Raw genomic sequence first — 15,616 nt, 5'->3', positions numbered from 1 at the left:
CCAAAAGAGTCCTTCTAGGTTCTTGCTGAGCAAGAACAGGAGAGTCATTGATGAAGACGGGCTTCGGGGACCCATGTGCCTCCTGACCATTGCGGGAGGAGATCTGTGGGCCATCATCACCTTTGCAGCCATCTGGAGTTTAAAGGGCACCTTGACCACCTTAGGGTTCACTTCTGCGGGGTCACAGCCCAGGACTTACCCTGATTGGCAGCTCTGTCATGGCCTCTGCGCTGTGGGACCAGCCTGGCCCAGGCAGGGCCTGGGGGAAAGAGCAGCTGGGAGATCTTGGGGTGAAGAAATGGGCACTGGGGTGCATCATGGGACCTATTAGAGAGCCATTTTGACTAGAAACTGCCTGAGGCAAAGCAGGATGGAAACGTCTCTGTCACAGGGACCACGTGCTCTGTAGCCCCACAGCCTGACCCCAAACCTGTTGTCCCTGAGACAAACCCCTTCCCCACCGCCATGTCTTTGTTCTCTGCTGCCCCTGATCTGATCAAACTCAGGAAGATTTCCTGATGCCTGGGCAGACACGAACCAGCTCCAAGTCAAAGTCCACCAAGATTTTTAATAGGAACAAATATGATGCACAGTGTAAAAACAGGGAAAAAATGGAGGAAACTCTGGGCTGTTTCTGCTGCCCATGGGCAAAGGGAGACAGTTCCCCGGTGCTCACGGCTCTCCCAGCTGCACAGACCTCTCCTCCCTCCCGGCTGCACCCACCTGCACAGCAGGGATGGGCTCTCCTGGCCGGGGGCTCAGGGATTGCTGTGCACCCAGCTCTGTCACAGCCTTTGTGTCCTCACAAGGATGTGCCAGAGAGATCTCTCCAGCATCATCATAGCCCATGCTCCCCAGGGACAGGGATGAGGTGTCTCCTTCAGCTCCAAGGACCCTGGCACTTCTCTGGGAGCACAGGCTGCCCCCTGAAAGCAGCAATGCAGGACATTGCAGTTCACCCCATGGGGTCTGTGCACCACCTTCCTCCCTGCTCCTCACCACATTCAGCTCCTTCTCCCACCCTTCAGTCCCTCCATGGGAAACTCTTGGGCAGGTTCCCCCTTCCCAAGAGGTTTAGGTCTCAGTACATCAGCACCTAGGGTGGCAGCAGGGATGGCACCCCAGGAACCAGCAGCGCTGAATTTCCCTCTTACCTCTGGGTGCATCCCTGGGTCCTGCTCCCTCCTCTGGCACCCTGGGCGTTTCCCAAGCTCCCTGTCCAGGGCCATCGTCCTCCTCAGGGTGAGAAACCTCCCTGGCATCATCATAGCCCTCTGCTGGGTCATCCCCATGTGGAACAAGAACAGCTGAAAAGAGAGGGGAGCTGGTGACAGTGAGAAGATACATCCTGCAGAGCAGAGGATGGGAGGCACTGGTGTTGGCAGCAACACAGGAGACCCTCAGGTCCTCCCCGTCTCTGACGGTGACACTCAGTGACACCTCTGTCCATCACTTGTCTGCAGGCAGATCAGCCCCTTCCTGCTTCATTACCTGGTGCTGATCCCAGACCATCCTCCTCCTCACGGTACCCAGGGTAGGGCTGCAGCCGGGTCAGGGACTGCTCTGAAGAGGAGCCTGGAGAGATGCGCAGCGGGTGTTATGGAGCGAGCCCACTGACCTGGTTCGTGGCCAGCACTGCTGAGGAAGGGGGACCCACAGAGCTGGGGCTGCATGGGGAGGAGGGCTGGGAATTCACCCTGCTCCCCTGGGACAAGCTCTGTCTCAAAGGTGCTCCGAGAGATGCCCCAGGACAGCTCTTCCCTCACTGGTCAAGTGGGGTGCAGGGGCAGGAAGAGAGGGGCTGCCCAGCTGCGATCAGCAAAGCTGGTTGGGAGGCAGCTCCTCTCCCGGGCCCAGGACCTGGGTGCTCTCCCCACAGACCACACAGCCCCAGCACTGCAGGGACCATGGGCTGGGGGCTTCAGAGGGTCAGCCCTGGGGTGGGGCCAGGGGAAAGGGTCCTGCAGATGTGCCCACACCCACCTGAGCGACCAAACCTCGCCTGCTTCTCCTGCACTGGGCTGTAACCGATCTCCTCATACACGGCCTCGGGGAAGAGCTCCTGGGCTGTCCTGGAGCCTGGGGACAGAGGCAGGGCTGGCACAGGGACAGGCAGAGAGGCTATGGGACCCCACTGTGCCCCCCCAGACCTGTTCCTTGGCCCAGCCCAGGACTGCTCCAACAGCACAGTCCCAATGTGCTGTCCAGGAACAGCTGCCACATCCCCAGTGAGGGCCACATCACTGTGGAGATGATCTGGGGCAGCATCACACCCTTGGAGACAGCGCCCAAGCCCCTCTGGCCCCTGGGTCATCCCCCCTTGTCTGACTCCAGAGCAGCTCACATGTTTCCTCTCCATCTGGAGCTGACCCCTGTCTGCCCCATGAGTCCATAGTAGGGCCCCAGCCTTACCAAGGGCAGGCAGGGCTGGGCAGAGGGTCAGCCTGGGGCCTGACACCGTGGAGATGGGCCCTGCTGCTCTGTGTTCCTCCTGTCTTGTTGTTTGCCCCAGGGCACCCTCCAGCACTACCCAGAGCACTGCCAGCCTTGGCCACCTCCACCAGGATAACATCTCCTCCAGGATAACATCTCCCCAGGACAACATCTCCCACAGGATAACATCTCCTCCACGATAACATCTCCCACAGGATAACATCTCCCAAAGGATAGCATTTCCCCCAGGATAACATGTTCCCTGGTCCTGCTCTGCCATTTCTCTCCTTGCCCCATCTCTTGCTCCCACCACCTCTGGGCTCTCTCCACTCCTTGCTGCTGGTGCCCGATGGCCAGACAGTCAATGAGGTGCGTGGAACAGGTGGCAGCACACAGTCTCATCCCCTCAGCTCTGCTTGTGCCCCTTACTGACCCCCCGCAGCACCCACAGCCCTTCCAGGAGGCATCACTGGGACCTTTGTGGAAGGACCCACCTCTGCGCCCAGCCCTGGCTCTGAGCACTTGCCCGGCCAGCAGGGCCAGGAGCAGGCAGAGAAGGGCCCCCAGGATGATGCAGATGATGACGGGCACTGAGATCCTCCCATTGACAGCCGGACGGCCCCGGGTGGGATCTGCATGGGCAAGAACATGGAAGAACAGCACCAGCCTTGGGAGAGGTGGAGGCAGCACCAGTCCTGACCCCCATCACACAAGGCAGCAGGGAGTGGAGGGCACTGGGGGGGAGTGATGGAGAAGCTTCCACCCTGCTGAGTGAATTACAGCCCTCCTCAACCCCCACACAAACACCCCAGTGCCTCCTCCTGGGAGTTTCACACTCCAGCAAGGAGCCCCTTCCACCCAACTGTGGGTCAGAGTCTGGCCCTGGAATACCCAGCCCTGGGGGGACGACAAGTTACCTGCTTGGGGTGGGGATGCTGCTGTCCTGGGTGCAGCTGCAGAGGAGGAAAAGGAGACCCGGGCTGAGAGGGTGGGAGTGCACGTACCAGGGAGCCTCCCCTCCACACACCCATGTGTGTCTGTTGGTGTCCCTGACACATCCCAGCCAAATTGCCCCTCCTGTAGTGCTAGAAAGGGACCCAGGACAGGGCCCGTGGCCTCTGCTCTGGGTGGCGGCAGGGTGGCACAGGCAGCCCAGGGGATGGCCCTGGAGCTGCAGGGCCCCACGGGCAGTGGCCCAAGGACATCCAGTTCCATCGAGGCTGCTCCCTGCGTGGCACCAGCCTGCTGCACCCCACAGGAACATTCCTGCTCTCGGGAGCTCAGGGGCTGTGCCAGGACCAAGCGGGTGAAAGGCCTTCCCCAGCTCCCTGCCAATACCCGAGCAAGGGGTCCCAGCCCCAGCTCACCCGAGCAGCGCACGGCAGCATCTTCCTTATGCCGGCAAGCACGTCCGTCCCCAGGCCGGGCCCAGCAGTCCTGCAGAGACGACTCCGTCCCCCGGCACTCCACCCGCTCCAGCCAGATGGGGCCTTGCCCCACCCCAAAAGCAGCCTCACGCAGGGCAGACACCGCGGGGCCACAGCCCAGCTGCCTGCACGCCACCTGGGCATCCCGCATGTCCCAGGAGTCATCGCACACTGTCCCCCAGGAGCCGTGATGCCAGAGCTCCACTCTGCCCGAGCACCCGTCCTCGCCTCCCACGGCACGGATCTTCTCCCTGTCTGGAGAAGGCAAAGAGCTGCCATGGCACTCAGACAGCAGAGCCCTGCCAGGCAAGAGGAGCACACAGAGGAGCAGCTCCCTACCTGTGCAGCTGGTGGAGCTGGGGCACGGGGCCAAAGGCTCTGGGGGCATTTCTGGGCGTCTCCCTGAAGAAGGAAACACTGTGGTGAAGGGGCTGGCTTGGGGATTGTGCAGAAGAGAGCGGGGCTGAGCTCTGCTCGTGCCTGTGTGTGCCATCTTGGTCACAGAGCAGCAGGGGGTGTCCATGGAGGGGAGGCTCCTCTGAACCCCATCTGGTCTCTGCTGAGACCTCACTTGGAGATGTCACTGCCTCCCCCAGGCACTGCTGGGTGGCAACTGCTGCTGGATATGTGGGGCTCTGAGAGCTGTGGTCACGTTTGTGCCACCAGCAGCAGAAGAGTCTGACATGGAAATGAAAACCCCTCCAAGCTCTTTCTCTGCATTTGGCTGTGCCCAGAGGGGAGCAGAAGCTGGGGTGACACCGGACCCGAGTGGCTCAGAATTACCATTGCAGGTGATGTGGGTCTCATCTCGCAGGTCATCGCATGACTGTGGGTCCCAGGGAGCAGAGGGACACTGCCAAAAAGAGATGTTTTTCTCCCCACACTGCACGTAATCCAGCCAGGCAGGGCCAGACACCCTGCCATAGGGCAGGTCTGTTTCCAGGGATCCTCCGTCCCCACAGCCCAGCTCCTCGCACGCCAGCGACACCGTGTCAGGAGTCATCGCGTTGGAGCAAACACTCCCCCACGTCCCGTTGTAGAAAACCTGCAGGCGCCCGGAGCAGCCGTCACTGTTCTCCAGCCTCAGGGCCACGAACTCTGGGAGGAAAGGCAGCAAGAGGAACAGGCTGGTCTGGGGCTGTGGGAGCCAGGGCACCTCTGCGCTCCCCAGGCCCCCAGGCAGGCAGGGCAGGGCCAGCAAGTCCCCCTTGCAGCCAGGGCAGAGAGAAGTCCCTGGTGGACACACTCTCCTGCTCTGCCCACTCACCCTGGGGGACAGCTGAGCTCCCCGGGGACCCCAGTGGGACTGAGGGCACTCGTGCATGGGTGTCCATAGGCCGGGCTCAGGCAGGGGCTCAGGCAGGGACAGCCTTGGCCATGCCCGGCTTTCCCTGCATCCCAGCCTCTCCAAGAGCCAGGATCCCAGCACATCTCCCAGCACAGACCTGAGCAGATGACGCCCACGTCCTCTTTGTGCCCGCAGTCGTGCTGCCCCCAGGGCCCGGCAGCGCAGTCCCAGAGAGCAGCTTCGGACCCAGAGCAGTTCACACCGTCCAGCCAGATGTGCCCGGAGCCTTCCCCGAACCGAGCGGAGCCGGCCGCCTCCACCGGCCCTCCGCAGCCCAGCTGGTGGCAAACAACGGCGGCATCAGACAGGTCCCAGCCATCGTCACAGACGGTCCCCCAGCTGCCCTGGTAGTAGATCTCCACTCTCCCTGCGCAGCGCCCGGACCCGTTCACCAGCCGGACCCGCTGGCTCCCTGCAGTGGGGAGAAACCCCAGGTGCTGTCAGGGGGTGGCTGTCCCCCCACCCCATCATACGGTGGCTCGTGCAGCACCGCTCACCCCAGCAAATGACTCCCACGTCCTCCACAACCCCTCCCAACAGCAAACTCCCGGGCAGGGAGGTGTTGCAGAGGGTCAGGTTGGCCTCGTGCCCTGCGCATCGGACCCCTCGCAGCCCCACGGGGCCCGTCCCTCGCTCAGGCTTTGGGGGGTTGTAGGCTTTTTCTGCCTCTCCACACCGCAGCTGCCGGCACACCACGCTGGCCTCCTGCACGTCCCACTGGTCGTCCAGGACTCTGCCCCACGTCCCGCGCTGGAAGATCTCCACTCGCCCGTCGCACCGGCTCCCTCCGCCCACCAGCCGCAGGGACGCAGAGTCGGCTGGGCCTGGGGACAGCAGAGGAGCCACAGCCATCAGCGGCACCGGGCAGCACGGCAGCCTCCAGGGAGGAGGGCAAGGGGGGATTGTCCGACCAGACAGGACAAGATTGAGCCCTGTGCTGACGAGAAGCCAGGGCAAAGCCCAGGCCCTGTCTGCAGCTCACAGCCAGGTCTGCTGCTGCTGGGTGGTGGGATGAGGCTCTGCAGGGCTCTCTGTGGGGATGGGATGTGGCTGTCTGCAGCCACAGGGATGGCGCAGAGCCCCACCGACCTGTCCTGGGCTCATCCTATGGAACACAGGCCTGGCAGTGGTGCTGGGGCCTGAGGCGCTGCCCTGGGGCCAGGTGTCTGCCTCTGTTCAGACCTCAGCTCTCCCAGAGCAGAGCGGTCAGTGTGAGCAGGGAAAGCCCCCCAGGGATCCTCCAGGGAGAAATTCAGCCTGGCGCTGCCATGGGACCCAGCTTTGGGTGGCCATGTCTCCCACAAAGGGAAATGGAGCTAATGCACCATTTTCCCAGCACTGACCTGAGCAAATGACAGCAGCGTTGTTCCCGTGGGAGCATGGGGAGGCCCCCAGGGTGGTCACTGGGCACTGTCCCAGGTGGGCTTCAGTCCCGTCACAGTGGAACGAGTCTCTCCAGACAGGGCCAGTTTCTCTCCCAAAATACTCTCCTCCAGGAATGGACTCAGCAAACCCACAGTGGAGTTGACGACACAGAACGTGGGCATCCGAGAGATCCCAGCGGGAGGCACAGAGGGTCCCCCAGGTCCCCAGCACCTGGACCTCCAGCCTCCCTGCACAGGCTGTGCTGCCGTTCACCAGCCTGAACGCTGTGTACTCTGGGGACAGAGGAGGAGAGAGGGTGGGTTGGTGCTTTTGTAGCCTCGGTAGCCAGTGGACAGTCCAAAGGGACAGATGCCTTTCTTCTCCTTGTGCACGGTTTTTGTGCTGGAGACGGTGCAATGATCCCTCCTGTCCTACACCCACCCAGCCTGGTTCTTGCTCTGTTCGCAAGCCCTGGCACAGCCCCAGTGTTCACCACCCCACCCTTTGTCCTTACGTGTGCAGCTGACAGCAGCGCTGTTCATCTGGGTGCAGGCCTGGTCCCGGGAGGACCCCGTGGGGCAGGAGGACAGGAGGGACTCATTCCCCACACACTGCAGCTCTCCATCCCACATGGGACCAACCCCTTCTCCAAAGTGACCTCCTCCAGACACAGGCAGGGCCACGCCGCACTGCAGCTCCCTGCAGACCACGTCAGCAGCTTTGGGGCCAAAGTGGGAATCACAAACAGTTTTCCACTGGTCCCCATCACTGATCTCCACACGTCCTGAGCAGCGGCTCTTCCCTCCCACCAGACGGAAAAATCCTGGAAAAATACACCAAACAACCTGGGAGTTCCCAGAGCCCTCTGTCAGTTACATGCCCACATCCCTCATCACCTCCGAACAAGCCGTGGCCAAAGTGCCCATTGCACATGCCAGAGGAAGCTGTTGGGGAAGGGCTGGTGCCAGAAACACATGCAAGACTCCTCCTCCCCTTGTCTACATCACCAGAGCACCCGAGGTGTGTGTCTGCCACACACTCACAGCCACAGGTGCTGCTCACACAAAGGGCTCCCACACAAGCTCCTCTGTGCTGCCCGGCACGGTCCCCCCAGCACCGCAGCCGTGTGAGCAGTTGGGGTCCAGGAGAACTGGCCCGGATGATGACAAAGCTGCAGCTGCTCAGCCCCTGCAGAGCTTGGGCCAGGCAGGACCATCATCACCTGCGTACAAACAGAAGCTCCTTCTGATCCCAGGAGTGTTCCTGGGGTGTTGGGAGGTTCCTTTTAGGTGGGAGATGTCCCAGAGCACAGAAATGGAGCAGCTGTTATCATGGCTGGGGCTTTCCAGAGCCCTCCCCTGCCTGCTCGAGGGGGATGTTCTCATCCAGGGACACCGTGCTCTGCCCAGGGGTGCACAGGTCCCAGGCCAATGGCCAGGCAGGGGGCAGGAGACCCGCATGTCCCCCTGGCCTCAGGCTGCCTCAGAGGGTGACAGCAGCACGGACGAGAGTCAGTAAGTGCTGGCAAAGACCCTGTTTCATGGGTCAGGGTGGGGAGCTGTGGGCAGGCAGGAGGGGTTGGGCAGCTTGTCAGCGCTGCCTGCATGGGGTCCTGTCCGCACAGGGATGTCACAGCTTTCCCCAGGGACCAGTTACACCAGCAATGACAGTCCCACCTCAGCAGCATGACTAGCCACACTAGGCCCAGATCTACCATGTTTGTTTTTTGCTGAGAGCACCGACATGTCACTTCTTGCATCCCAGGCCCAAAGTTACTTATTAGGCTGACCCCTTACCTGAACACGTCACTCCAGCATCGAGATGGTGACCACAGTCATGTTCACCCCATCCTGCATGTTTGCAGTCAGACAGGGCAGATTCGGTGCCTTTACAGCCGACATCATCCATCCAAATGGGGCCAGATCCTGCCCCAAAGTGTCCGTACTGAGGAGCTCCAACAGCAGACCCACAGCCCAGCTGCTTACAAACCACTGCTGCATCGTTCATGTCCCAGTAGTTACCACACACAGTCCCCCACTGTTCATGCTGTTTCACCTCCACTCTCCCAGCACAGCGCCTGCCGCCATCCGCCAGCCTCACCTCCGCAGCACCTTCAAACACTGACACAGGACCAGTCAGATCAGCGTCAAGCCCCAGCACTGTGGGTGTCAGGGTGGGAGCCCCCTCCCCTCCAGACTGTCCCCAATATGGTGCAGAGGTCCTTTGTATCCCCACGGGATGTGCAAGGCTGAGGTGACCAGCTCCAGCCCTGCTGGGACATTTGTGACCCCAGAGCTTTCACCACGTCCTTCTACCATAACAGACCCTTCAAGCTGCCCCTGGCTCAGACCCACCTAGAGCACCCACTCCTCCCAGGCCAGCACCCTAGGAAGAGACCTGTACCCAGGGATTCCCAAGCACCCGCTGCTGTTTCTCCCAGGGTCCTCAGCTGCCCTGGACCACAGTCTGCCCCGGGCACCTCCCACATCATCATCTCAGGCCCTTGTGTAACCACTGTGGAGAAACATGTTGATCCCAGGGTGCCCTCCCAGCCCATGGCCCCTCTTTGTCCTTGGGCATCAGCCCAGCCCTGCCCTTCTCTATGATCCCCAGGAACATCATGCCTTTGTCAGCCTGTGGGAACAGATGCCCCAGTTCCCTTGTCTCCACAATCACAAACTGTCCCCTCCTCAGGCTGGAGCTCACCCCAGTGTTCAACACCCCACCCCGAGTCCTTACGTGTGCAGTTGACAGCAGCGCTGTTCATCTGGGTGCAGGCCTGGTCCCGGGAGGACCCCGTGGGGCAGGAGGACAGGAGGGACTCATTCCCCACACACTGCAGCTCTCCATCCCACATGGGACCAACCCCTTCTCCAAAGTGACCTCCTCCAGACACAGGCAGGGCCGCGCCGCACTGCAGCTCCCTGCAGACCACCTCGGCAGCTTTGGGGCCAAAGTGGGAATCACAAACAGTTTTCCACTGGTCCCCATCACTGATCTCCACACGTCCTGAGCAGCGGCTCTTCCCTCCCACCAGACGGAAAAATCCTGGATAAAAAAACACCAGAAAACCTGGGAGTTCCCAGACCCTCTGGCAGTTTACATGCCCACATCCCACATCACCTCCAAGCAAGCCATGGCCAAAGTGCCCATTGCACATCCCAGAGGAAGCTGTTGGGGAAGGGCTGGTGCCAGAAACACATGCAAGACTCCTCCTCCCCTTGTCTACACCACCAGAGCACCCGAGGTGTGTGTCTGCCACACACTCACAGCCACAGGTGCTGCTCACACAAAGGGCTCCCACACAAGCTCCTCTGTGCTGCCCGGCACGGTCCCCTCAGCACCGCAGCCGTGTGAGCAGTTGGGGTCCAGGAGAACTGGCCCAGATGATGACAAAGCTGCAGCTGCTCAGCCCCTGCAGAGCTTGGGCCAGGCAGGATCATCATCACCTGGGTGCAACCAGAAATGCACTCTGCTCCCAGGGGTGTTCCTGGGGTGTTGGGAGGTTCCTTTTAGGTGGGAGATGTCCCAGAGCACACATATAGAGCAACTGCTATCATGGCTGGTGCCTGTCCAGAGCGCTCCCCTGACTGCTCGAGGGGGATGTTCTCACCCAGGGACACCGTGCTCTGCCCAGGGATGCACAGGTCCCAGGCCAATGGCCAGGCAGGGGACAGGAGACCCGCATGTCCCCCTGGTCTCACGCTGCCTCAGAGGATGACAGCAGCACGGACAAGAGTCAGTAAGTGCTGGCAAAGACCCCATTTCATGGGTCAGTGTGGGGAGCTGTGGGCAGGCAGAAGGGGTTGGGCAGCTTGTCAGCGCTGCCTGCATGGGGTCCTGTCCCCACAGGGCTGTCACAGCCCCAGGGATGTCTCAGGACCAGCCCGTGCATGCAGTGATGCAGAAGAAGCAGCCAGAGTCAAGTAGCTGCCAAGCTCCTAAAGCCTCACAGAGCGGGACCACACAGCCAAGCCCTGGGGTTGAGCAGCGAGGGGCCATGTGCCGCCTGCTCCTCTGCCCAGGGCCCAGCAAAGAAAGAAAAGTTCCTGAAAAGTGCCCCCATCAAGATTCGCATGTCCCTGAGGGGGAACAACCCAGCGTGACCAGCCATCTTATGCTCTTCCTCCAAGGTGTGGGGTGCCGGCATGTTCCCTCTTGGTGTTTCCAGCTCAGGGATCCTCAGCCTTGTTGGCTGGGATCTCGCAGAATGAGTGGGGACTGACAAAGACCAGCAGGTACTCCAGGGCAGGATGGAGGATTCGTGTGCAGCCTAAGACACCGAGATGGGGCTGAGAGACTGTGGCAGGGTTAGTTCACCCTGGGGTAGGTTCCTTCTGGCCTTTCCCAGGGACTGGGAAAATGAGCAATGACAGTCCCAGCTCAGCAGTTGGACCAGCATCACTGGTACTTTCTCTGGCTCATGCTTTTTGTTCCCTGAGAGTACAGCCAGGTGCCTTCCCCCATCCCAGCCCCAAAGGTGAAGAACAGGCTGACCCCTTACCTGAACACGTCACTCCAGCATCAAGAATGTGAATACAGTAATGTTCACCCCATCTGGCATGTGTGCAGTCAGACAGGGCAGATTCGGTGCCATTACAGTCAACATCACTCATCCAAATTGGGCCAGATCCTGCCCCAAAGTGTCCGTACTGAGGAGCTCCAACAGCAGACCCACAGCCCAGCTGCTTACAAACCACTGCTGCGTCCTTCATGCTCCAGTAGTGACCACACACAGTCCCCCACTGTTCATGCTGTTTCACCTCCACTCTCCCAGCACAGCGCCTGCCGCCATCCGCCAGCCTCACCTCTGCAGAACCTTCAAACACTGACACAGGACCAGTCAGATCAGCGTCAAGCCCCAGCACTGTGGGTGTCAGGGTGGGAGTCCCCTCCCCTCCAGACTGTCCCCAATATGTTGCCAGAGGTCCCTTGTATCCCCATGGGCTGTGCAAGGCTGGAGTGAAGAGCTCCAGCCCTGCTGGGTAATTTTGGCCCCAACGTTTTCAGCACTTCCTTCTACCCCAACAGACCCTTCAACCTGACCCTGGCCAAGACCCAACTAGTGCACCCACTCCTCGCCAGCCAGCACCATGACAAGAGACCTGTCCCTAGGGATTCCCAAGCACCTGCTGCTGTTTCTCCCAGGGTCCCCAGCTGCCCTGGACCACAGTCCGCCCTGGACACCTCCCACATCATAATCTCAGGCCTTTGTGTATCCACTGTGGAGAAACATGTTGATCCCAGGGAGCCCTCCCAGCCCATGGCCCCTCTTTGTCCTTGGGCATCAGCCCAGACCTGCCCTTCTCTATGATCCCAGGAAGGTTATGCCTCTGCCAGCCTGTGGGAACAGATGCCCCAGTTCCCTTGTCTCCACAATCACAAACTGTCCCCTCCTTAGACTGGAACTCACCCCAGGGTTCAACACCCCGCCCCGAGTCCTTACGTGTGCAGCTGACAGCAGCGCTGTTCATCTGGGTGCAGGCCTGGTCCTGGGAGGACCCCGTGGGGCAGGAGGACAGGAGGGACTCATTCCCCACACACTGCAGCTCTCCATCCCACATGGGACCAACCCCTTCTCCAAATTGACCTCCTCCAGACACAGGCAGGGCCAGACCGCACTGCAGCTCCCTGCAGACCACCTCGGCAGCTTTGGGGCCAAAGTGGGAATCACAAACAGTTTTCCACTGGTCCCCATCACGGATCTCCACACGTCCTGAGCAGCGGCTCTTCCCTCCCACCAGACGGAAAAATCCTGGATAAAAAAACACCAGAAAACCTGGGAGTTCCCAGACCCTCTGGCAGTTACATGCCCACATCCCACATCACCTCCAAGCAAGCCGTGGCCAAAGTGCCCATTGCACATCCCAGAGGAAGCTGTTGGGGAAGGGCTGGTGCCAGAAACTCATCCAAGACTCCTCCTCCCCTTGTCTACACCACCAGAGCACCCGAGGTGTGTGTCTGCCACACACTCACAGCCACAGGTGCTGCTCACACAAAGGGCTCCCACACAAGCTCCTCTGTGCTGCCCGGCATGGTCCCCCCAGCACCGCAGCCGTGTGAGCAGTTGGGGTCCAGGAGAACTGGCCCAGATGATGATGAAGCTACAGCTGCTCAGCCCCTGCAGAGCCAGCACTGCCTGCATGGGGTCCTGTCCCCACAGGGCTGTCACAGCCTCAGGGACGTCCCAGGACCAGCCTGTGTGTGCAGTGATGCAGAAGCAGCAGCCAGAGTCAAGCAGTTGCTAATCTCCTAAAGCCTGGCAGTGCGGGACCACACAGCCGAGCCCTGGGGTTGGTCAGCGAGGGGTTGTTTGCCGCCTGCTCATCTGCCCAGGGCCCAGCGCTCATGCTCTCTGAAAAGTCCCTCCAAGGCCATCGATGTATACAGGCTGACCCCTTACCTGAACATGTCACTCCAGCATCGTGAATGTGCTGACAGTGATGTTCACCCCTCCCTGCATGTTTGCAGTCAGACAGGGCAAATTCGGTGCCATTACAGCTGACATCATCCATCCAAATGGGGCCAGATCCTGCCCCAAAGTGTCCGTACCAGTGAGCTCCAACAGCAGACCCACAGCCCAGCTGCTTACAAACCACTGCTGCGTCGTTCATACTCCAGTGGTAACCACACACAGTCCCCCACTGTCCCTGGTGTTTCACCTCCACTCTCCCAGCACAGCGCCTGCCGCCATCCGCCAGCCTCACCTCCGCAGCACCTTCAAACACCAACACGGGATGAGTCAGGAGAGCGCTGAGCCCCAGTGCTGCAGGTCTGGGGGAACCTCCTGCCTGCACTGAATCAGATGTACCAGGGTGGGAGCCCCCTCCCCATCAGGCTGTCCCCAGAGCAGTGCAAGGGTCCCTTCTGTCCCCACAGCTGCGCAAGCCTGGGCGTGCCCACGTCCAGCACTGCTGGGTCATTCTCCATCCCACCACACAAGGCACCTCTTCCCTCCCCAACAGCCACCTGCCCCCCACGCATGCCCACCCACACACTGCCCAGCCCTGCACTGGGCAGCAGCTGTCTCCAGCCCAGCACCCCCTGAACAGTCCCGTGTATCCAGGGCTGCAGCTTCCCCTGCAAACCACCTGCCCCAGCACCATCCAAACCTGGCCCAGCCCCAGGGCTTTCCCTGTTCCCACTGAGACCATCCACAGGACCACACATCCCCTCCTCTCCTGGTGTCAGCCCAGCCCCTGCACTGGGACAGGCCCCCCAGGAAGGACGTCTCCCCACTGCAGAAGTCCCCATCCTCTTCTCTCTGCGGGGCACAAACTGCTCTCGTGGGGTGAGTGCTCCCCTGGAACAAGGGGCGCTGAGCAGCACACAAACCCTCTGGGGCACCCCAGAGGTTGGCAGTGGCCTGGGGATCTCTGGGTGCTGCCATCACCAGTGAGGCCACCACTGGCTCCAGAGGCAGAGTGCTGGGAACAAGGGGGTCCAAAATGGTACCCCAGGACAGGGTGTCTGTGAATCCAGCCAGGCACAGGCTGCCCTGAACACTGGAGCCCTGGAAAAGGAGATACTCTCTCCCACCCAGATAGGCACAGGGAAGGGCACAGGCTCCATGGATCTGAGCACCTTCTGCCCCTTGTCTCAGCAGCACCTGCAAAGAAACCCCATTCCCAGACAGATCCCCATGACCACACTGGTACCCGCTGGCCCTGGGCGGTGGGACAAGGGAGTCAGCACTTACCCCTGCACAGCTGGACCCAGAGGAGCAGCCACAGCGTCTGAGGGGACAGGAGTCCCTCTGTGCCCATCCTGAGCCTCCTGCCCTGATGGCGCATCCCTCTGTGCCGCACTCCCTGCCACAGCTCCAGGGACTCGTGGGAACAATGATGATGGGAGGGCAATATATGTCTGCAGATGCCCCCCCAGCTACAGGAGGAGCCAATCGAAGCAGCAGCACCTTTTTAGACATTATCGGGAGCTATCTCCCCTCCGACACAGCCCAGTCCTCCAATGAACTTCTCCAGCGCCATTCATGACCATATATGAGGGACGGCTCCGCTGCAGGTGTCACATCACTGTGCTGGTGGAACGTCACAGGACAGGGCTGGTTGTAGTGGGGCAAACAATTTTTTACTCCTTGAGCCCTTTGGTGGGGACCAGGAGCACCGAGCATGTCCTATGACAGACTATCCAAGAGCTCGAGGTAGAGAGCGTCCAAACACTCCTGTGCTATAAGACCCATGGGGCTGCGACTGCACCGGGGCTGTGTCAGGAAGGGAAGGAAACAGCCCCTGTGACAGACCCCACTGTGCTGGGAGCAGCAGCTGGGAAAGGGCCTTAGCCCAGGGCAGAGTCCCATCCCAGGAGCGCTGGCTCACCCACCGCTCCCTGGAGAGCCCACGGAAGGTCCCTCGCAGGAGCTGGAGCTGGGACACGTCCCTGTCCTGGCAGCAGACGTGCAGCCCAGGGGCTCAGACGCGTCCCTGCCTGTCAGTGTGTCACCGAGGGGCCGTTATTCCCCACGGGTGGATCAGAGCTGCAGCCTGCAGGTGCACAAACCACAGCCCCCGCGCTCCCCCCGCGGCGCCCGGGCAGGAAGTCTGTGGTTTCCTCCGGGCGCCGTGCCCGGGCACATCCCTGCGGTGCCCCCGAGCCACCCCCACCCCGACGGCTGCAGCCAGGGCTGCAGGGGCTGCTCCTTCGGCCTCGCAGACACGGGGCCGGGCAGCTCCGGTACCTCGTGGGGACCCTGTGACAGCACATGGACGGTCTGCACCGAGCTCCATGGCCATGGGGTGTCACCGGTGACGTGAGCACTGCACCCTCCTACTGCCAGTGCTGGGTGTGCATGGGTTATACTGACAGTGACCTCACAGCTCCTGCTGCCACCGCTGTGTGCTCATTGGTTACACTGACAGTGACCTCACACCTCTACTGCCACCGCTGTGTGCTCATTGGTTACACTGACAGTGACCTCACACCTCTACCGCCACCGCTGTGTGCTCATTGGTTATACTGACAGTGACATCACAGCTTCTACTGCCACCGCTGTGTGCTCATTGGATATTCTGACAGTGACCTCACA

General features: G+C 60.9%; 1 protein-coding gene across 1 annotated transcript; it reads right to left on the bottom strand.

The window, feature by feature from the left end:
• Nucleotides 1-672: 672 nt before the first annotated feature.
• Nucleotides 673-14,357, bottom strand: LOC135999574 (scavenger receptor cysteine-rich type 1 protein M130-like). Its single transcript, XM_065653138.1, has 14 exons — nucleotides 14,273-14,357; nucleotides 12,977-13,291; nucleotides 12,020-12,328; nucleotides 6,552-6,866; nucleotides 5,706-6,032; nucleotides 5,306-5,620; nucleotides 4,644-4,958; nucleotides 4,200-4,250; nucleotides 3,801-4,115; nucleotides 3,351-3,386; nucleotides 2,928-3,065; nucleotides 1,984-2,079; nucleotides 1,155-1,307; nucleotides 673-926 (listed from the first exon to the last, which is right to left on the bottom strand). The coding sequence occupies exons 1-14, from the start codon at nucleotides 14,337-14,339 to the stop codon at nucleotides 673-675; spliced, it is 3,006 nt and encodes a 1,001-aa protein (XP_065509210.1). The 5' UTR covers nucleotides 14,340-14,357.
• Between the last annotated feature and the right edge of the window lie 1,259 nt (nucleotides 14,358-15,616).

The sequence above is a fragment of the Caloenas nicobarica genome, chromosome 29 (assembly GCF_036013445.1).
Source record: "Caloenas nicobarica isolate bCalNic1 chromosome 29, bCalNic1.hap1, whole genome shotgun sequence".
NCBI classification, from domain to species: Eukaryota; Metazoa; Chordata; class Aves; order Columbiformes; family Columbidae; genus Caloenas; species Caloenas nicobarica.
This window is presented reverse-complemented; position numbering and strand designations above follow the sequence as displayed.